General features: G+C 29.0%; 1 protein-coding gene across 2 annotated transcripts in view; it reads right to left on the reverse strand.

The window, feature by feature from the left end:
- LOC136989877 (uncharacterized) overlaps positions 1-21,698 on the reverse strand; it is a 30,729-nt gene extending 9,031 nt beyond the window's left edge. Inside the window, exons 1-6 of one of the 2 annotated variants that reach the window (XM_067288169.1) lie at positions 20,555-21,698; positions 20,342-20,492; positions 19,324-19,432; positions 15,051-15,171; positions 12,767-12,820; positions 10,155-10,342 (exon numbers count right to left, since the gene is read on the reverse strand). In XM_067288169.1, the coding sequence (XP_067144270.1) occupies positions 10,155-10,342; positions 12,767-12,820; positions 15,051-15,171; positions 19,324-19,432; positions 20,342-20,492; positions 20,555-21,393 (1,462 nt within the window). In that variant the 5' untranslated portion in view covers positions 21,394-21,698. Of the gene's footprint in view, positions 1-9,310; positions 10,343-12,766; positions 12,821-15,050; positions 15,172-19,323; positions 19,433-20,341; positions 20,493-20,554 lie in introns of those variants that run through there. The other variant, XM_067288168.1, reaches the window with a different exon arrangement.
- Positions 21,699-23,007: the final 1,309 nt, after the last annotated feature.

A 23,007-nucleotide genomic window follows, 5' to 3' on the forward strand; every position in this document is an offset into this window, starting at 1 on the left:
TTTATACTAAAGAATAATCGATGTAATCGAATTTAAATTTATATATAATAAAAGGTGTTTAAATTCGATTATGATAATCAACATTTAATGTACATTTAATTACATTTAAGAAACGTTAAAACTGTAACAAAGAATAAACGAAATAATTGTATTTAAGTTAATTTAAAATTAAGTTCGATTACATTTAATTACGTTTAAGGAATCGCAAATCATTTAGATAAAGCTATACTTTTAAAAGAATAACCGAGACAATTAATTACATTTAAATCTGTGAGGTTTTTCCCCTCACAGATTTAAATGTAATTAATATTGTTTCCGATAACTTAATTTGCTAAAATAGCAAATTAAGTTACGTTTATGATAATTTAACTCGATTTTAATTAATTGTATTAAGTGTAATATTTCTGAACACAGAAGTATTACACTTGAAGCAACGACTAAAGCATAATTAACTTAAATAACCACGTTTAAATTTATAAATAAGCGAATTAAAACAATTAAATATCCTACGTTTACTTTCTTTTTTTCTGCATGCAATTCCCTTCTATGCCTCCTGTAACGATTCCATTTGGTAACATCGGGATGAGGTAAAAGAGGTATAGGGACGCACGATTCTGCATTATTCTCCTCAGCACTCCTCATATCATAAGAAGACTTTTTGAGTGAAGTCGAAACCTGGAAATGCTTAAAGAGTAGAGGGGTGCACTAACGTCACAATATACTATTTTTGGTGACGGTGGGCTACTAAGTTAATTTTATACTTGGCAGTGACATCTAATTCTAATAGGAGGATAGATTCTGTTTGTTTCCGGGATGTCACCAAGGCCAATTGGATTGTGATTGTTGGAAATTGTCAGATGGAGTTCGATCGTAATTGAATGAAATTGCTCGTATTACTGCGGTCAGGTATGCCATTCTCATTTAAGCTAGCAGAAATTATTGTAATTCATGCAAAGAATAGTATGAATTTTCGTGGTTCTTAACTAAATGAATAATGATTTAATATTTATATTAAATATTCTGAATAATTTATTTATTAAATTCGCTCGAATATAAGGAAATAGCAGCGTCCCCAGCCAAGAATTGAATCTATTTGTAGACATTATCTTAAATATGTTTTTGTATATTGTACTGTATATATTAAGATGACATTTCAGTAATCTGTTTCCGCCTTACAGGCAGAAAGAGGGCCTTCATGCTATAGGTGGGCATGGAAATATGAACGACTATAATGGTAATTACTTGCACCACTGGTCGAATGGATAAAAACCACCGAACACTGGTCGTGAGTTCACGCCCGACCAACGGGCTGGTGGTGTTTTCCGGATTTTCTTCGACCTTAATTATGTTGCCATATCGAACCAAACCATAATGAAAACAATACGAAACAATTCACTATTGCCATTACGATACAATTCACCATCACTCAGCCGGATGATGATTGATGGATTCAATATTTCGGGATCAATCAACAATAAAAATGGTCGAGAAAGATAATAGCATCAACCTCCACCGCTCCAGAGATTCGGAATTGCTATTCTTAGCTTATATTATGTAATAAGTAAATCTTTTTAATATATATTTTAGCAAAATAATAATTGTGTACATTTCAAAAATATTTCAACTAAAACTAATCTCTTAAAAAATCAATCAAATGGCTATGCGACAAAGAAATTTTCTTATTGAGTGAGGGATTTGAGTTCGGATTTGATCTTTACTCTTGTAAGTTTTTATTGTTATATTGAGTTTCACTCCGAAATACCCACGAAAAATTTATGAAATATCTTCATTATTTATTTATCTTATACGATTTCATTGTGAGCTGGCTGAAAAGTATTTGAAACACTTCTTTTTTTTTTCTATTCTTCACACTGCAGAATCAGATGGCTTAATGACTGATGGCAGGGTCGAATCTCAGCATTTTTCGTGTCTAGCTTGATGTGGATATGTAGGGCCTCGTTTCTTTTCGTACGAAAAGATTAAATTTTAGGGGCCCTGGATAAAAGGCTTATTGCTATCTGAATACGAATCCAGATATTTCTAAGTTGCAATATATTTAACTAAATTTCGTGCATTTGTTTGCTTAAGAGTCTTAACATGAAAATTCCGGTTTCGGAAAACAGTCTTTTGCAAAAAAAATGGAGAATTGGAAAATTTTCAGTTTCCTACAGAAATAAATATTTCAAATTAATCTCAACGCTGTAGGCACTAAGAAGAATCGTGCGCATCAACAGCTCTGCCAACCCCACAATGGAGAAAGCCGAGTAGTAAAGGGGGGGGGTTCCATTATTCAGTTCGTCTATGAACATTTCTAAATTGAATCGAACGCGAACCCTGATTCGCAAAGCATGCTGGTGCCTTTACCGCCTCGGCCTTCGAGTCTCACCATTTACCAGAGCCTCAAAAACTCACAAATTATCCATTCCATCGCATTTCTTATGTATTAACGATTTTTTATTTTATTGTTTGCAAAACATAACCCAACTTTTCGACACTATTTTGTTTTTTAATAACTGACGGTCTTAAAACTATAAGTATCCCGGACCTTGCACTCCCTCTAAGAGACCTTGTATACACTACAAGTATACTTAAATGTGCATTACTGCATTAAAATTCCAAGTGGCAAATGAAAATTTATTCATTAAATTCATCAATTAGACATTGATTATATATTGTTGCTTTTGCGATTAGGTAATATGCATAACAATCCTTATCTGAGCATAACTGGTAACTTTTATAAATTCTTGGAAACACTTGGAAGCAGTGGTTCTTAACCAGGGGTCTTTGGGCTCGGACGGGTAAAAATCATATCTTAATTTTTACTACCCTCTACTCTTATCAAGCATCATTTCACTTATGAAAAAATTATGCTATAAATAATAATATTATTATTATGCCAATAGAACAATAGAAACAATAGACATTTTCATACATTAAAGTTGTTTCGCATCTCGAAAAATAGTATTCGCTCAATAGTATTTCGAAATTTTGTTATTGTGTTAAGAAAGCACATATATTAGTATTACTATATCATACCTTCTTTTTTTTAAAAAAAAAAAAAAATATATTTTAAATGTATTTCTATGTAACAGTTTTCTTTTGTAATTTTATGTACTTAAAAACATTATTCCGAGAAGAGGTCCGTGACCTTCACTTGATTGGAAAAGGGGAACAAAGGTTAAGATCCCTTGCTTTAAAGTATCTTAGTAATGTGAAGATAATATTTACGTTAGCATACCCCAAGATGTAACCATTGAGTACAATGACATGGAATGAAATCTGTCCCGGAATAAAATTTCAACAAGGAATGGAATTATTGTTTAGAAGTGTATCTCGGTTTATGAAATTTTATTCGAAGTTTTACAGGAGGCGATAAATAACTGACAAATTTATAAATAAAATTGAACTTTTACTATACTTTGGATTTTCGTAGGACCACTATTAGCCAAATGATAAAACCATTTTTTGTTTTCAGATTCGCGCTTCAACGGGCTGGCCGCGTAATTTTCCAAGTTTTCTTTACGTGTCTATCGCCTAAATAGAGTCCATTTTCTATTAAAAGTACTTCTCTAGGCAGATCATCCATATGTTTCATTGTCTCATTCCATTAGTCTTTAACCAATCATTTTAGAAAAGTATTTTGAGTAAATGGTATATCTAAAAATTAAAGTTTAGATAATGTTTGTTAGTTTTTATTTAAAATATCACAACCTTTACGACCAAGTATTATGCACGTAGAGTTAAATGAATTATGAAAGAAAACACTGCTCGATATTTTAGCTCATTTAGTATGACGTAATTGTAATAAAATGTTGTAATAAAAAGAAAAAATGATAAGACGCCCTCTGTCGGACAGCAGAAGAATTAATTTTGATGATTATTATTTTTACGTTAAATTCATAATTTTTCACTCTGTTGATATTAATTCAGAAAAATTGTATGCAGTCTTTAACAAGTGATAAGAAATTTACATTTTATTGTATTTTTGCTTAAGAATCATTCTCTGGAGACATTTTGGATAAGACAGGACTAATTTGAACAATTGAATTGACTTTCATTTAATAAATTAAATAGTTTTTAATAAAATATTTATAATTATATATATCATCGTTACTAATGCAGCATCAGAAATTTGTTTATAAGAATTGCATACAATTGCGTAATAAATGCAGTAATAAAATTCACTAAATTAAAAGCATCGAAAAAGAATATTTTCAACGTAACTTAAAATAACAGTAAAATTAAGAAATTATATTAAATGATTAAATGAATTGCCAAAAAAATTCAATTTGGCAATGCTGAAAGTCAGACTTGTGATGATATGAGCATGCAACAAACTTCCTGTTACCATTCACCATTCCTTTCATTTTGATCACTGTGTTATATAAATACGTTTTCTTAAGAAAAAACCAATAAATTTATGATAATTGCTACGGCATATTTAATGTTCGTATAAGGTAAATGACAGATTTAGATAATGTAATTATGCAGTGGTACTCAAAAGGATAATCTATAAAAGCTTATGTAAATTGTGGTATATGTAAGGAAATGCAACAAAATGTAATGTGGAGGTTTATTGTTATATGATTCATAAAATTCATATGGAATAATTACAATTGTGTAAGGTGCTGGAGTAAGGAAGAGCAATATTTGTTAGGGATGTGGAATGTTAAATGCAGTGACGTGCCGTGACATTTGATGATAGGGAAACTGTTTCTGTAAGAAGCCGACTTCCAGGGGCAACCAGTTAATTGCGCGTCAGTAATGGTCTAGGGTCCATTCGTACGTGCGTGGTGGCGGAAGAGAAAGACGACGAGTATCTGACAAAAACCGTTTAACATAAAATAAACATACACTATGTACAAAATAGTTTGCTTTAGGACAATCGACCGTTCGGACGTCCTGGGCGTCGATGTGGTTCTTTGATGGTCGATCGAAGGTGGCCCCGAGACATTGGCGTTGACAAGTCTGTAAGGCACGGGAAGATTTCGTCCGTTGGCGTCGGGGACACGGTCTAAGTCCGGAGTAGTACGGGTTACAGGTTGGCACGATAGACGAGAAACTTTTTTTTTTTCTTTTTGCGCGCGTTGACACACGGCGTTATGGTTATTCGGAACGTTAACCGAGTGCCAGGTGTCCTCGATTGTCGGGATTATATCAATCTCCGTTCTTTCTTTCGTCCATTTGATTGGTCATTCTCCCTCAATCACGCTTTCCGAGTGGTTGGTCCCTCGTTACTAAGCGTAACGGTGTGTAGCTTCCACCAGCTAAACCGAGGGAGGTTGGTGCTCTGTAAAGCGCATGAGCAAATGCCTATAATCTGGCTGCTTGGAAGCTGACCCAGTTTTGACAATACAGCGCTTCCATTTCGCCACTGATATTCGAATATACAATAGCAATCTTATCGTTTTTTTCACATGTAGTATAGAAATTTGTAATAAGACACAAAATGTGGTTATAATAAAATATTAATTTTAATTAATTCAAAGTACGTTCAAATATGAAAATAATCGCCCAATATGAGTTTATATTTTAGAAAATACAAGGGAAGCGGCGCTTCCATCACTTCCAATGACGGCACGCCACTGGTTAAATGGTATATGATAAATTCTGATGGCTAAACAACTCAAATACTTCTGAAACTGTTTATTATTCTGTGGTCTTATATAGGGTGATTCACTCAGAACTTTGTCAATACCTCATGATTGCACAATCATATTTGAACAACAATGTAAACACACCTTGGTTAACTGCTTCATCATAAAATAAAGAATCGTTCTGCTTGTGTTTCATGTTCTTTTCATTTGGAGATAACCAATCATTTGGACCAATATGGAGATATTCCACTTAATAAATGTTCAATCCCAAGTGAATCACCCTTTAGAGGAGTGTATGTTAATACACTGCTTTACAAAAACTATTCTGAGCTGGAGGGTACTGACAAGGGACTGGCCTGCTCCAATTTTTCTTCTTAAAGAATTTCATATATACTCAATGGAACAAATTGGCTAAATCATTTGATGACATTTTCATCTCTCAGAAATTATCAATCAGACAGACAAATTGCATTCTGGCATCATCATTTATCATTATGAAATCATGATTAATTACTTTTATTGTAAAAAAAATTATAACAGTATTTGAACATTATAAAATATTGTACAGTACTTACATTATTACATTTGATAAATGTTACATATCTTTATTCCATGTTTTATATATATATATATACAGACATTCTGTACAAAAATGAAAATATAAAACATACTGCATAAAGTTAAAATTAGATAACAATAAAGAAATGCAATTTTATTGCTTGTATATTTTTAACTCATACTAATTGCAAATTTACTCACATATTTTTTAAAATCGTTTCAATGAAATTATTTTTAGTCTATAAAGGGAAATATATACAGAGTGTCTTATAAATCTGGAACCCCAGGCATTATGTTGATCTTTGTTTATTTTTTTATCAACTATGCAAGACAGCAAGTAAAGAGGAATGAATTCTGGGGCTTGATGTTTGGTGTAAAGTTGCCAAAGAATAAAAAGTTGAATTCAGACCACCATATGTAATTAAAGTCTGATAAACTCTTTGGCAACTTCACACTGCCTCTACCATCAAAATAACTTAAATTCATTCCTCTTTATTCAGCACCATGTTTCACCTGTAAAAGAATAAACAAAGATCGACATAACTCATATGGTTCCTGACTTTTAGAACACCCTATAGATTCAACCGAAAAGTTCTTGAAGTAAATATAATTTTCTAATGTCAAATTAATAAGTTATAATGGAGGAAAGTTGTGTTAACTATGTAAAAGTAATGAATCAAAACATGTTTTCTTTTAAATTTTAGCTGACACAATATTCCTAATATGAAATTGATAAAATAATTTAAAGCAGGTAATATTTGGAAATTCTGAAAGATTGAAGTTTTATTATTTATTCAATAAATTTATTAAAATAATAAATTTTAATGACAATCTCTTATTGTTATTCCTATCTAAATTATGAAATGATAAAATATCAACATTTGAGTATTGTTAAATACTGAATATACACTTCCCACATCAATTTTACAATAAGGAATAAAGTTATCCTAAAACAAATTCTAAAAATATCTAACAATATCATTAATTTCATAATTCCACATAATATTTGAAGTAATTTCAATAAATATTTAATTGATAGGAATAATCATTAATTAAATATAATTTTTTAAACTGTAGATTAAAAAAAAAACAATAATTTTCAGCCTAAAGACGATCATCAGTGACCAACCTAGCAACTTCCTTTCTTTGGGCCTATGAAAAAACGGTTAATGTTATCTTAGGTAGCCAAGATGGTGGCTCGTCTCTAATTCTAGGAAGGAAACAGTGGGACTCACATTCTAACCTAACCTAACCTAACCTAGTCTAATAATTTGGTTGCTAATAATTAGACTAGGCTAGTAATTTATTAGACTAGGTTAGGTTAGGTTAGAATGTGAGTCCCACTGTTTCCTTGCTGGAATTAGAGACTAGCCGCCATCTTGGCTACCTAAGGTAACATTAACTGAAAAAACAACTATGTGGACAATGATTTCAATTGTGGAAACTGTGCAGGCCATCATTGCCTGGATTAAGGGTTTTGACTCAAAACTCTTTTCTGACAGAACGGATGCATTGATTACCCAGCTTGAGTAAATTTAGTGATTATGTGGAAACAGTGTTCTTACCTATATAATTATGTCTGGTTGTAGTTTCACATTTCTACTAACAAAGGTATGTACAGAGATCTCCTTGTTTCCTTATTTATCGATCCTTCCTTGTACTATTTTATACATTTGGCATGCTTTTAAAAAAATCTGATTCTTTTTGTTTTTGGCTGGAATATTATCAGAAAATGAGTATAATTGGTTCAGGTTAAGAAAAAGATGAAATTAGCAAAGGTTCAGATTAGAGAGAATCCACTGTATTGAATATTTATGCCACTTTTTTACATTATATTGAGAAAAGCAAATTTTCTTTAATGATAATATAAAATTTTAGATTATTATTTCCTATTAACTGGAAGATAATAATCAAATTAAAAAATATTTTTAGAGCATTTATAAATTTACTTACTTGTATTGAATATTTCTGTTTAAATATATACAATTAAGTAAATTATGTTTGTCTTGTGAAACACAAAAAGAAAGAAATATCAGTTTCAAATAATCCAATCTTAACAGATAAACAAAATTATATTAAAAATATTAACTATTGAAACATACATGAAAAATTAATGTAACTGTTTTTTAACAAAACCAACTGCATGAATATTGTAAGAACATTAAAAAAATTATCTTTTATATACATGATCCAACTACATACATAGGTGAAAAAGTAAGAATCAAGCTAACAGTTAAAATTTAAATTTTTGTTTTATGTAGAAATGCATTTTGAATCTATAAATTTATTTAAATTATATTCATTCAACTCCAATAATGCTCCAATAAAAACAACTTTAAGTTTCCATTACTGCAATTTTGGTAACATAAAAAAATGAATAGTAATATTGTATCATCCATATTTTATCATACCATCCATATCCAAATCATATACTTTTAATCATAATAAGCACTCTTTCTTTACTCCTTTATTTAATAGTGTAATATTTAGATTAAATTAGATTATTAGATTAATTATTAATTTTAAGGATTTGGCATAACAAAAAACATGTTGATACTAATAAGTAACACCTAGATTTACCTTATGAAATTCCTAAAATATGTAGGAAAAAAGCACTACATATATATTGTATATAGTTTATATATGTAGTTTGAGGTGTTTCATGTATTCAAAGTCGGTTGCCATACATCCTGTATTTTGCTTCTCATTCTGATGTTCAATGGCATGCAATATTTCATGTAAAAACTACAAAAACAGTTTATTTTGTTCCTAATTTTTAAGAAAGTTTTCATGGGAAAATACTTAATTTTAAGGAAATAGTAGTAGTCAAGTTTTCACATTTCCATTACCTTATACTTAGATGTGAAAAAGTTGTAACCCCAATCTGGAATAAAGAATTAAAATAAAGGCAGCTATCCAGACACCACAATCCATTCATATTCTTATGCTACTTGGTCAGTCACAAATATTTCCTTCTAATTTTAAATAATTCTGTGATTGAATGGGCATTTAATTAGTTGTCAAAAACAAAAAAAAAAAAAAAAAACTGAAATTGTGAAATTTATCAGCAGAAAGCTCCACTTCTATTTTTGTAATTTGGACAAGAAAATTTAAATTTTTGAAATAATGATGATCAAATATATATACAGTATATATTATATTATTTAGATATCATGAATTACAATTCTCATAACTTATTAATTTGGCTTGAATATAAAAGATGCAATCAAAAATTTCTATATGATTTCCTATTCAGATTTTATTAAATTTTCATTTTACTACACAGGATGATTCTAAATATTTGTGTGTCAAAAATTTCAAAGGTCGATTCTTTAAATAATTTCAACCATAAAAGTGCATTTGAGTATATGTTCAGAAAGGCATACTTTTAAAGTTACAGGATGTTTAATATGTTGCCTCATTAAAAATACTGATGAACAACAGAATTGAATTGTCACATCTTGTAAAATAATTTGACACATCCCTGGTATTTTTGAATATGCACACCAATCAATATGGCAAAGGATAGAATTTTGATCAACACTCAACTGGTGGTGTCATTTTCAATAGTTACTAAAACTGTCCTGTTTTGAATATATGTTCATATGTACTTTTACAGTTGAAATTATTTGAAGAATCAGTTCCTGAAATTTTTCACATATCTTTAGAAACATACTGTATAATATATTATTTTGCATGTTAAATTTTAACAATTTAACCAAAAATAAATTATATAACAGTTTTTTATTTAATTATTTAAAGTGATTATATCATAAAAGATTATTTAAAATTATTCTCAAATTTTTTAAAAAGCATCCATGGTTTTGTGATAATTATGAATTTATATGCAATAAAATAAAATACAAGCTTTTTCCTCTCCTTTTAGCTATGCTTAAAAATTAAATTTATCTTAATATTAAATTCATTTCTTTTACAATTGAAAACAATGCCATCATTACAAACAATCATCAAATTGCACTTCAGTTTTCAAAATATTACCATAATTATCTTCAACTAGAATACTACATTCTGTACATTCATTGGAGAATATATTAATTAAATCAGAATGCTCCAATTGGATTTCTTTAGGTCCTTCTTTTTCTAAAAATTCCCAATGATCACGGGCTAGTCCATCCATAGTTCGGAATTCAATAATGCGTATCCCATAACAAGATATTATTTTAGAGCTGCATGAAATATATGTAAAAGTTTAATCATTAATTTTTACAGCAAATATTTATTCACTTTCCTTTTTAGAGAATAATTACTTATTAATAACATCAGATAAAACTGGCACCATAATACTCAGACTATATACAAAACTCTTGCCATTTGTCCTACTAGAAGTCATTATAAGTTTATTTTATTTTTGTATTTCTTTTAATTTGAATGTTAAATTCTATTTTATTAGTAATCCATATTTCACTTTTAAATCTTGTTCAATCTAATGTATTTGTAACTGCTGTTCTTTATTTGAACATAGATGTAAGCTGATGATGTTCTGCAGTGAGAACAAAAACATTTGGATCCATGAATTAAACATTTTTGTATATAGCCTGAGTCTAACCACTTGCTATTTTATTACTTTATTATTACTTGTTGTAAAAATAAATTATAAATATTAAGCTATGTTAAATCATCAAAAAGAATATTAACAAAAATGAAATGCAGTAATAAGCATAATATTATAAATATATTGATATGAGGGGAAAAAAATAATTATATGTGAGGAGAATATCTAATTGAGCTGCAATTTGAAAAATTGTAGACCTATAAATTTCCAGTCGTCCATCTGTCCTTCATTAATCTTAAGAATGAAGTTAGATACATGAAAGTCAAGACCAGATATAGAAAGCTTAGGGGCAGGAGGCCCCAATTAACTATATATGAACTTCCACTTTGAACCAGAAGTCACATTATTTCAATTCAAAAATTTTCCTCTGAAAAGAGTTAGATAGATGACCAGCACAACTCCATTACTAATGAAAAAGTATGATGTACAGTACAGGGGAAAGACACTACAATACTATTCAATAATTTGAGGTGGATAGCATATATTTTAAATTAAATTAATTAAAAATATGATTAAAAATTGCAGCCTGGCATTGTGACAACATCACAATAAATAATTGCTCATATTCAGTGGTGATATTCAAAGTATTTAACAAAGAGTTTGCTAGCATAAAATTTTTCCCTAACAATCATCGACAAACAAAATAGAAGTTTTGGCTAGAAATAAATACAATACTTTTCTTGCGATATATCTGATAATCAGTGGCATATTTGGAACGTAAGGGGCCCTGGGCAAAGACCAGGTAACAATAGTATATTAGTGTTGTCGACCTTTTTTGTTTTTTTTTTTTTTTTAGGCAGAGAAATTTTTTACCCCAAATGGCACTGCTGATAATAGACAGATGTCATCATCTCTCGAAATACAATATCCTTTTTATTTTGCTGTCCATAGCTTGACACATGTTCCACAGTCATCTTGTATTATCTCACGTGTGTGAGATTGTGGGATCTCTCATATGACTGGATCTAGTTTCAAGAACTCTCTTGAATCGATTGCGATTAAACCTCGTTTCGGTCGAGAGAGATCACACCAAGGCACAGTCTCCGACCTTGCTCACAATCTAGATTGAAATGCTCGGTGTGAACGGGGTATAAGGCTCTAGTTTAGTAGTATTACAGAGTATAATACGTATACTTTAATATATTTTTTAAAAGAAGCAAAACCACTGAGAAATGTTACGTGTGTTTAACAAGGTTCAGAAAACTGAAAATTTTACCAACGGGTTCGACCAAACCTGTGTGAACCCACTGAATATCACCACTGCTTGTATTTAAGTTAAAATTACTTTTTACTAGTTAATTAAGCTAATATTTTCATGTAGTGGAAGTTTAGTGATATACAGTATATTTAAGATGTGTGTGTGTGTGTGTGTGTGTATTTCCTCATTTCATTTCAATGTGAAATTATTCAAAACAGAAAACATTTAAAGCTGTTGAATGTTTCTTAAATCTCTTAGTAGATTTCTTGTCTTTGAAAAATTTAACATATTTGCAATAATTCTTATATGATGTTGTGTATTTATCACATAATTCAAGTTTATATTTTTCTGTTATATCAATATATTATAACAGAAATAATGACATACAGGATCATCAAGAGCTTGTATGGGCTGGAGGTAACATGAGCTCTTTTTGCCATTTTTTTTGAATAAATGAAACATGTAGAATGTTTCTTTATTAATAAAAAGCAGTCTTAAAGCTTTCATTTTTTGTTAATAAAAATAACATTAATTTATAGGGTAGAAACCACTATAGACCTATAAGTTTTCTCTAGGCCTGGGAAAAAAAATCACAAGCTTCCCCTATCTCAATGGCCCTAAATGTATATGAATGAATATGAATACAAACACGTCAAATTTTATAATTAAGAACTGAAAATGTAAATGTCTTTTGGTGTTAATATACTTAAATTAAAGAGTATTAAACATCAAAAGATCTTAGTTATATTTTTCAATTTTTACTGTAAATATCAAATTCATTAAATTTGTTTAAAATAATTAAAAATTTTTTATATAAATATAAATAAATTCAATAAATACCCATTCAAAATAGGGGGTTGAATGCATTCAGCAGGAACTAATGGATTCAGCCATCTACGAAAGCAAGAATTATATTAATTTTAATAATAATTTTCTCAGAATTTCAATTACAATACAGCAATAGAATTATGGTGATATTTAACAAGAAGAAAACTTATAACTGGTAAAGTTTTAAGTTTGCTTCTTGTTAAATATCATCATTTTTCAATTGGTATAACTTATCATTTTGTCAGATATTAACTATAAATCATGGTAAATAATAGTTAATAATAAATAGTTATCATTAATTAGTTAGTTTGCTTAATTCAGACAGTTTCTTTTTATGGAAATGTCTTCTGGATGCCTAAAATATCACCATACCAAATTTGGTTGCATTTGGAGTGCTAACAATCTTTGTATACAGCATTGAATAGGAGTATCTTAATTTTGATTGCTTGGTACTTATTACAAAATATTAAATTTAAAAAATATTGACAATTTTATCAATAATAAATTATTTCATTTCTATTCATTATTATTGCAATACATTGTAAAACATAAATAAAAACAGTAATTATAATTAATTCAAATATTCCACAGACTTTAAAATTTCTTACAATTGCTTTTTTTTTTTTTGATAATGAAAAGGAAAACAAATTTCAAAACAGTTTCCCATTTTGCTCTTTGATTCCCTTCACTGTATATTCTTGAGTTCATTAGCAAACCAATTTGTCCTTCTATGACTAAATGGAATATTAAACATTGCATTCATACAAATCAAATGACTAAAGGTAATGATTTCTCTTAGATGTTAAAAAACTTTTTTTTTTTTTAGTATTTTCAATTTTGAAATCACTGAAGCCTACTTTTATATATCAAACTTATCCACTATCAGTAGAGATTTGTTTTTACAGAAATTGTGATGCCAAACTGGAAACTGTAGTAAGTATCTAATATATTTTGAATTTGCTTTAGAAATTTTATACTGTATAAAGTTTTTTTAAAGGTGAAAGTCATTTCATGTATGTATGACTTTGTACAATAAAAATGCAACTTCAGTTATAGACTGATACCATAATTACATATAAAATTTCTAAACTACTAAACATGTTCATTGCCAACTTGTTACAGCCGAATGGCTCTCACAACACCATCTTAATTTTGTACAATTTTATTCTATATCTTATTGTGTGAATTTTTTAATTTTTATTCTTTCAAATAGAATTTTTCTATTCTGTAAGGCCAAAATTATTTTTTATTCATCATGTAGATGCCCACTACTTAATAGCACTTACATTTATACTTTATGACAATATTTGTATAACATGGCCAGATTGCCTTTCTACAAAATAATTCATAGTAGATGTCCTAGTAAAAACTCTCACCTACAAGTTAACTCATAGTTGGCAGTCAATGTGTTAAGCAATGTACTTTAGATACTTGCATATTTATAAATCAAGCCATAAGATATATTTTTAATAATCTGGTTTATAAAAATAACAATTTTAGAATCTAATTTTCAAAAATCTATTTTTATATTAATACTTTATAAATACTAGGTGAGAAAAACAGTTTTTATCACATTATTACAACTAAATGTGAAAATAAATTAGAAAATATAATATAACAGTTTATTTAATTAAAAATATTTTCATATTAAAAATTTTGTAAAATATTTCTCAATAATTCTTTATTATATTATATTGATATAGTATAAAAGACTTGTTGATAGAACATAACAGTGATAAAAACTAAAACATTTAATATTCTTTGATAATGATTAGTGAAAAAAATTTTAATTTTTAGTTTTGAAATCTTGTTTTTTAAATATTTTCAAGAAATTATGCATTTTAAAAATATAAATGTCGAAGTTAAATCTTCTATGATATAAAATTCATCACATATGAATATTCTTAAGTAAATTTGAATTGAATTAACAATCTTACGATATTAGATTTTGTAGTTGAAAATCTTTAAACAACTTTGAATTATTCAAGAGCTTTTGTTATAAATAGTAATCATTACAAAGTACTTGAATTAAAGCTTATTTAATTTATTTTAATTGTCAACTATAACTATTATTATAAGACAGTTCATTTCCAACTTAAAAGCAAAAGATTTTTAAGGATACTGTATATTCTCAGATATCTGAAATTATACCAATATTAGATGAAAAGATTTACTCAAGAATATATCATATATTTAGGTAATTAAAGGCATTTATAACAGTAATTTTGCAGTGAAAACAATATGTCAAATATATAACAGATATAATAAAGTAAGAATTTTCATAAAATTCACTTACTTATGATAATTTAAAATTACTGCTGCTGATCTGGACCAAAATGCCTCACTTTCTATATTTGAAATTGTTAAACTTGAATCACTAATATGAGGTAAACTCAACGGTTTCTCATTGCATTCAACTATAAAATAAAAATAAAATGCTTTTACATGTATAACATATTAAATTTAAAACATTCAAGAAATACCAATAAGAATTCATTCTTATTTTATCAGAAATTAAAAATACATTATTTCAAGTTTCAAACTTTTTAAAATACTACTGAATGTTTAAAACTTTTCATAAAATTGAATTATGACAGTTTATATTAATTTTGATTTATATTTTTGAAATTGTAATTTATGTAAATTTCACAAAATTTATAAACAAAAATTTTGTAAGCCCATTTTGAAACAAGTAATTGTCTAAATTATTTGAAATAAAACATTTTATTCCATTTTCTATATTTTAGAACATTATATGTGAAAACATTTTTTATTTTTGCTTATAATTTGATAGATCAATCTCCATGACAATGAAATTCTTTTCATGAGCATCTCCAATGATAAATAGCATAGTTTGAAAGAACTCAGACATTTGCTGACTTTTCTGTTAAATTTATTGTCATTAAGGCACTTTATTTTCTTGTACAGGGTGTCTCTTAAAAACCAATTCAAGCTAATAGGTCAAAAACTGTCAGATTCCCATAAACAATGCTCACATTTTACATTATTGAGCATGGGCTATTCATTAGTGCTTTAATGAATTTCTCCATATTCTCCAAAAAAGAGGGACTAAAAATAATCTCAGTTCCTATTGCTGATAAAATTATAGTTTTAGTTGTAAAATTGTAAAGCATATTGTAATTAGTACATTCCATATTTTGTTCAATTAAAGTAGTTAGAGGATGCACCATATACTCCCAAAATTTTAAGGGTTGTATATGTTTTGTAAGTGTTTGCTTCTCAAGCTTTAAATAGTCTGATACAGTTGTCAGTAAAAAATATATTTTGATTTCATTAAAGATGTCTTAAGACAAAAAAGAAAGATCTCACAAGATCTTTATTGTGGAAGCCTATCAAACACTAATTCTAGACATGGTTTCCCACATTCATGACTCAACAATTGAACAAATACACATGTGATGCTGTTAATGGAGACAGATTTGAGCATTTCTTTAACCCTTTGATGAATACTCCCATAAATATATGTGATACGTATGATGGGCTCTACAGAGTAAGCACGTGTATGTACTATACATTCTTCAACTTGTCTCATTGTAGTATGCTCATATATTTACAGGCAAATGTAAAACATTACAGACAACTAGAGACATCTATTAACAGATCTAGAAATTTTATTTTTCCACGTGATGTTTGTAAGTTTCACAAGATTTAGCATAGAAATTTCTAGCATAAAGAAAAATATGGCATCCAGCATTTGCACTCACTGTCTCCTTCTGAATAATTGTAATTTTTCAATACATTCAAATCACAAGAAAATATTGCCTACTTTATTAAAAAATATGAAGTAAAGAGCGAGATATTTAATTTTTTTTTTTTTGAAAATGTGAATTGTTTAAAAACTAACTCACTCTGAGAAGAGACAGAACTATTGGTGAACTCACTCATCAAATGATTAAGGTACTGCTAAATGCAGTGGTGTAGCAAACATAACTGGCACCCGGGGCATGACACTTTATTGGCGCACTCCCCCTCCAGAAACACATATAGTTTGTCTTGGAGACCATTTGGGCGCCCCTCTGTGAGTGGCGCCCAGTGCATCATACACCCACCCCCTTGCTTCCCCCTCGCTACGCCACTGGCTAAATTGTAATGTTTTTGTATTTTGATGTAGAGCATGATAAAGTGATTTTTTTGTTTAGATGTATGTATGTATGTATGTAATCTGGAAAAATTGCTTTATTCTTTTGTTTTATTTCCTCTGAGTAAATAAAATTCCAAGTTGCAAATTATAGCCTTCTTTTTTTCCTGTGAGATATCTAATGAAATCAAAATGTATTCTTCATTGACAGCTTTATCACAAACTAATTAAAGCATATACTTACAAAGTAGCTTAGCACTACAAAAAGTCAAAGTTAAACAATCCTTCATGTTTTCAGAAGTATGTGGCATAGCCTCTTTAACCTTTTTTAATTCACCAAAATGTAGAATATACCATTCAATACTTTTGATCTGCCCTTCAACTTTACAATAAGAACTAAGATAATTTTAGCATCCTTTTTTTTGGGTAGGAAGAAATATACTGAAACACTAATGAATAGCATATGCTCAATAATGAATGAAAGCAAGCTTTGTTTATGTGGTTCTGACAGTTCTTTGATCTATTAGTCTGAATTGTTTTTTAGGAAACACCCTGTATATGGAGTTATTTTAGTTATTATATACTATATTAGATTAATGTAAAAGTTTCTGGAATATTCTAGACCACTAGAATATTCAAAATTGTTCTCCAACAGATGTTATCTACAAGTTTTATGTGGGGTATGTAAATGAAGGATTTTGAGGTGTCCAATCATAAGTGAAAAGATATTGTGTGTGGCAATACCAACTTTTTAAATACTGTAAATCCTCTAATAAATGCCTGGGCATCTATTGGACAGAATATACTTAACCTCTGACATATATAAAAGATCCAGCCTTTGTTGGAGACCAAGCATCTATTCCATTGTGCAGAATTTTGTGACTAGTGATAAAAAATGTGGTTCAAACTTCTTTTCACCATCACCTCCAAGGTTTCCCCATCCATTCTCACTCCAAAATAATGAAAACTGCAGTTAATTCACAAGAACTTTTCCTTTTTATTTAATAGAAAAATACACTCCTAAACAACAACAGCAGCACTACCATAAGTATAAAGTTTTTACAGTATTACTATATCTACATTTCATGAATTTTTCCCTCTGCTAGTTGTGAACAGATTTTTTTATTACTTTCATATAACTGAATGAAAATTTCTCTTGTCTTGTCCATCATCATCTGTCTGGAGATAGTTATTTTTATCTCACTGCTTACAAATCCACAGCAGAACCTTTCCTATTAATTCTTTGCTGATCTTGCACTCTCCTCCTGCCAGCCAGTTTGCTTCACTCTTATTCTTGATAGTCATAAGAGTGAAGCAAACTGGAGTCAATTTTCACATTGCTGCTTCTCTGGACTGTTCTTTTGCATATGCAACTGTATTCAGTTTAAATACATTGCTGTAGGACCTCTTGGCTGTCATTCTGATTGACATCTATTTCAATGATCTGTGTAAAAAGAAGTGTGTGAAATAGATAATACAGGAAAATGCACCCACTTATATATTATTTACCATATACTTCAGTTGCAACCTTTGTTATGATAAAACCATTTATCAAGGGTTCTCACAATGCATACAAAGCACTCTGCAGCTTTGTTAGCTGTACTAAACTAAACTACCTGCATTTATTGGAGGATTTACAGTACAGTATGTCAAGTTTTCCAATGCTTTCTCATGACCAAATTTACACATGTACTTTGCAATTACTAATTTCATATGAAAGCAGCTGAATCTTATCATCATATGGTGCAATTGTTTGACAAGAATGCCATCTCCAAGTATACAATCTATGATTAAATCAGTAAATTTAACACTGGGCAATATGAAGTCAAAGATAAACCATACTCAAGAAAGGCATTCTATCCTATTGGATGACAAGCTGAAATAGCTAGTGGAAATAAACCTATGTCATTAAAAATATATGTGTTATTTAATAATTATGTTATCTGCTGTTTATAATTAACATAATTATTGTTTATAATTTCAGTAATTAAATTATTTTTAATGCATTTAAACATTATTTCTTATATGGCAATTTTATCATTAACATATTAACTAGATTAACAACTTTGATATTTATTTGTTTTGATTGAAATATCTAAAAGAAACTGCTTAGATATTAATCATATCCAATTAATTCATATATCATAACTGTATGTACAGTACTTTCTAGACTGTTTTCTATTTGTATTTTCTCTATTATTTCATGTAACATTAGACATAATGGCCATGGAATTATTTAGAAAATAATATTTTCTAAATAATAATTATATTTTCTATAACTGGAGGAAACATATTAAAAACTTTCTAAAAATACAAAGTAAACCATAACTTTTGAAGGCTAAAGTTTTATAAAATCCATATTGTAACTCAAAATTTACATTTACTTATTAAATGAATTTGTTTATCTTTAAAATTATAGAAATTTTAATAATTTAAATATTAATATTTTAACATATATATATTATTTTACCTGAAATATTACTTTCATTTTTATTTAATTTATTATTACTATTATTGTAAGCCCATGACACATCTTGAATAGTTGTTAGTTGAACAGTGACTTGCTCTGCAAAAAATCCCTTTAAAAAAAAATTAAATTATTCCAATATACAACTATATCTATATTTTAGATAAAAAATACAGACATACAAAAATATAGATATACAATAAAAATACAAAACTAATATTGCTTTTTGACAAATTTACTTTTGCTTCTGGTATAAGTGTGTAACAGTATAAATATTGAGATATTTGATAGTGTAGTCACTATGCATCACTGTCTCATTCTCAAGAAGCCAAATACACCTTGGTTAATCAAAAAATGAGTGAGAGAAATTGTGAGAAGTGTCTCTGCTTGGCCTTGTGGTTATACCACTCATTTTTTGAACACAATCCAGCCCCTTTGCCTCTGAATACTTGAAACAGATAAAAAAAATGTTTTATACTGATCTTGAGATATTTCATGACATTGGAATTTAAAGTGCACCACTATATTTTGGTTGAGATAGGATTTGGCTCCATGAAGAGGGATCACAGATGCATGGTGAAAAAAACCATCAAACAGCCCACTACTGATTCCTATATTCTCATGCACTTGTATTTAGCTAATATGTAGCAGAAGCAAGATTAACCTAATGCAATGTTTATATCTATACCCTGTATACAACAGTTCTTGATATCATTTAACATCAATATTAATTTAAATATATACTCTTATATGAATAATCTCACTTGTAAAAATTTCTACAAAGTCTAAATGTAAACTCATATTTATATTCATTAAATATATTTATGTGAAATTAAATGTTAATTTATTTATTTTAGATATTGTTGACTGCACAGAATGAAATATAAAGTGAAAATTAACAACAGAATTGCCATTTCACCTTCTCCTTTTAAACTAAAATATACATTTAATCGATAATGCTAATTATATATAAAACCTGTTAAATTTTAATGGTTATTTATAAAATTATACATTACATTACCTTTGGCCAAGAACTCATTGCAAAAAATTTATTTATATTGTTGAACCCATGGCCCATAATTCCATCAGGTGAATGGCCTAAATCAAATGTATGTCCCAGTTCATGTAATGTAGCACCAATTCCTGTAGAATAACATGCCCAATATCTTTTTCTATAAATAAATAAAATAATTTATTTTAAATTAATTATATTTACTAGATGACAGTAACCTACCTATTTCCACTATCATCCAAATATTTCTTTCTATCAACCACACGCTGATCAGTAAATCTTTGCACTATTTCCTGCAAGCTAGCTGCCCACGTGTGCAAGCAACCAGTACCAAACAAAGCAAGTCCTCCTCCTCCTAGCGCTACGTATCCTCGCGTCAGTTTCAAAACATCCTTATGATTCTGGGGAATTATGCCAGTCGGATTATCGTATAGTGTGAACGAAGCAAAAGCTAAAAATTTATAAATATTCTTATTGGCTAATGGAGACATCATTAATTCTTTTGCAAAATAATTCCACAGTTCTTCTTGAGATAAACTCCGAGCTTCTCGAGTGGTTAATTCGCTTGTAAATAAATGGCAAATTGGTCTACAGTTTTTACAGTCTTCTTCGAGACAAAAAGTTTTCTTCGGAAAATTATGCTCCTTTAATTTTTCCGCCGTAAACATCTGTAACATTTGCGCGGCCAAAGAAATCCGACTACACGCACTCTCTACAGAATTATCCTCTTTCGGAGGCGCTTGAAATCTTCCATCGCCGTCTTTACATTTTAAATATACCAAGCGAATCTTTCTCCTATTTTTCAATGGCACATAATTTATCGTAAAGTTTAAAGAATAACTTCTACATTTTAGCAATAATTTATTATTTCCAAGATGTAATTGAACATATATCTTAAATACATTTTCTCTAACAGGCCATGAATGCTGGATACCATTAGCTTCATTCAAGACTGTAATCTTGTCATTGATGTAAAAAACACACTCAATTTTACCTTGTATCATTACTAATGAATGATTTATCTCTTCATTATCCAAACAATTCTCTATTAAGATTCCCATAATTAAATTTTGTTAATATAATGATGATAATATAGCTGTGATTTGTGAACTAAAGATCATATAAAAACTAAGTATTTTTTTCATGAATTACCTTCACCCAATAACCCACTAGCCTTTTATTTCTTTACCATTTTCTCGGATTTAAAATAACATCGGCGTTAAATAAACCACACTGAAGCAGAATAAGGTAAGGTAAGGTCGTATTTTCTTAAATTTTCTTTAATAAAATACTTTTATTCCGTCAAAATCTTAATAAATTTGGCATCGGAAATTATCCAGACGACAATGTTGTTTTCGTGTCCATGGCTCCCTCTACGTGAAAAATTAAATTCGAAACGATGAAGTTTAAATCGTATTTTAATTTAAACGAAATACTTACGTTGAATTTTACTACTTTAATATGTTTTAAAATTTATTAATTATATTTTTTAATTTTTAAACTGAATTTCTATCGCTTTTTTATTTATAGTCGTTGGCTTTTAAAAATTTAATAAGCATAGTAATAATTTAAAATTACATATATTAAATAATAATTTTTGAAAATGTTTACATTATAATTAAGAATTAATGAAAAGTTATTAAAAATTAAGTAAAAAGAGTAAAATAGTAGTCATAATTTATCCAATACTTTTCATAAAAAAGATTTTTTTAAATATACGTAATGCAATATTATGCATTAATATTTTTTTAATTAAAATTTAATTTCAATAAAAGTTTAATTTTAATTATTAAATTTTGTGTTACTTTTATGTTTTAAATGAGGTAATTGATATGTTGCTGGTAAAGCGGCTTATATGCATGTAGATAAAAAAGCCAATGACAGCCCATTTCATTTGAAACGGACTGTCATTAGTTTTCATTGGGACCTGGGATCAATTAAGGCCATAAATTTTTCATGAACGATCTGTTTCGGATCTACTAGGTTCCTTTCCTCATCGCACAGCCACCTTCATTGTGGGCCTAGCTTGGTCGAACCCACAATGGATATGGAAAGAAAGCTCTCTTAGTTAGGATGACCATCCGTCCCGATTTCCGAGGACATTCCCCGTATTTTTGTTTCCTTCTGATTACTGTAATATTGTCGTCGCCATAGTTTTTCCGCCAGTGAACGTGCCCAATGTCTTCGGTGTTTCCACATAATCTTTTAATGAAATGACCAATTTTTTGAGGAAAAATCAAAAAGGAGAACAAATAATTATTTATTGTGTCATTGTCACAATGCCGGGCTGAAATTTTTCGTCACAGTATTTTCAATTTTTTTTACTCCGTAATTTTTTTTACTCCGATCTTTAGTTCACAAATCACAGCTATATTATCATCATATACCAAGCTATATACACAGCTATATACCAAGCGAATCTTTCTCCTGGCTTGAGTCTGAACGTTTATCACGTTTAGAAGATGGCAAAACATGCATTTTTACCAGGTTAAATAACCTGGTAAAAACCTGGTAACAACTCTTACTGCTCAAGACGCCGACTGTATAAAATTTTTACAGTCTTGCCTCTATACATCATACTTTTCCTGTTAGCAATAGAGTCGTGCAGGTCATCTATCTAACTCCTTTTTACGGAAAATTTTTGAATTGAAATAACGTAATTTCCTGTCTAAAGC

The sequence above is a fragment of the Centruroides vittatus genome, unplaced genomic scaffold, assembly GCF_030686945.1.
Source record: "Centruroides vittatus isolate TY-2023 unplaced genomic scaffold, ASM3068694v2 scaffold_769, whole genome shotgun sequence".
In the NCBI taxonomy this organism is placed as follows: Eukaryota; Metazoa; Arthropoda; class Arachnida; order Scorpiones; family Buthidae; genus Centruroides; species Centruroides vittatus.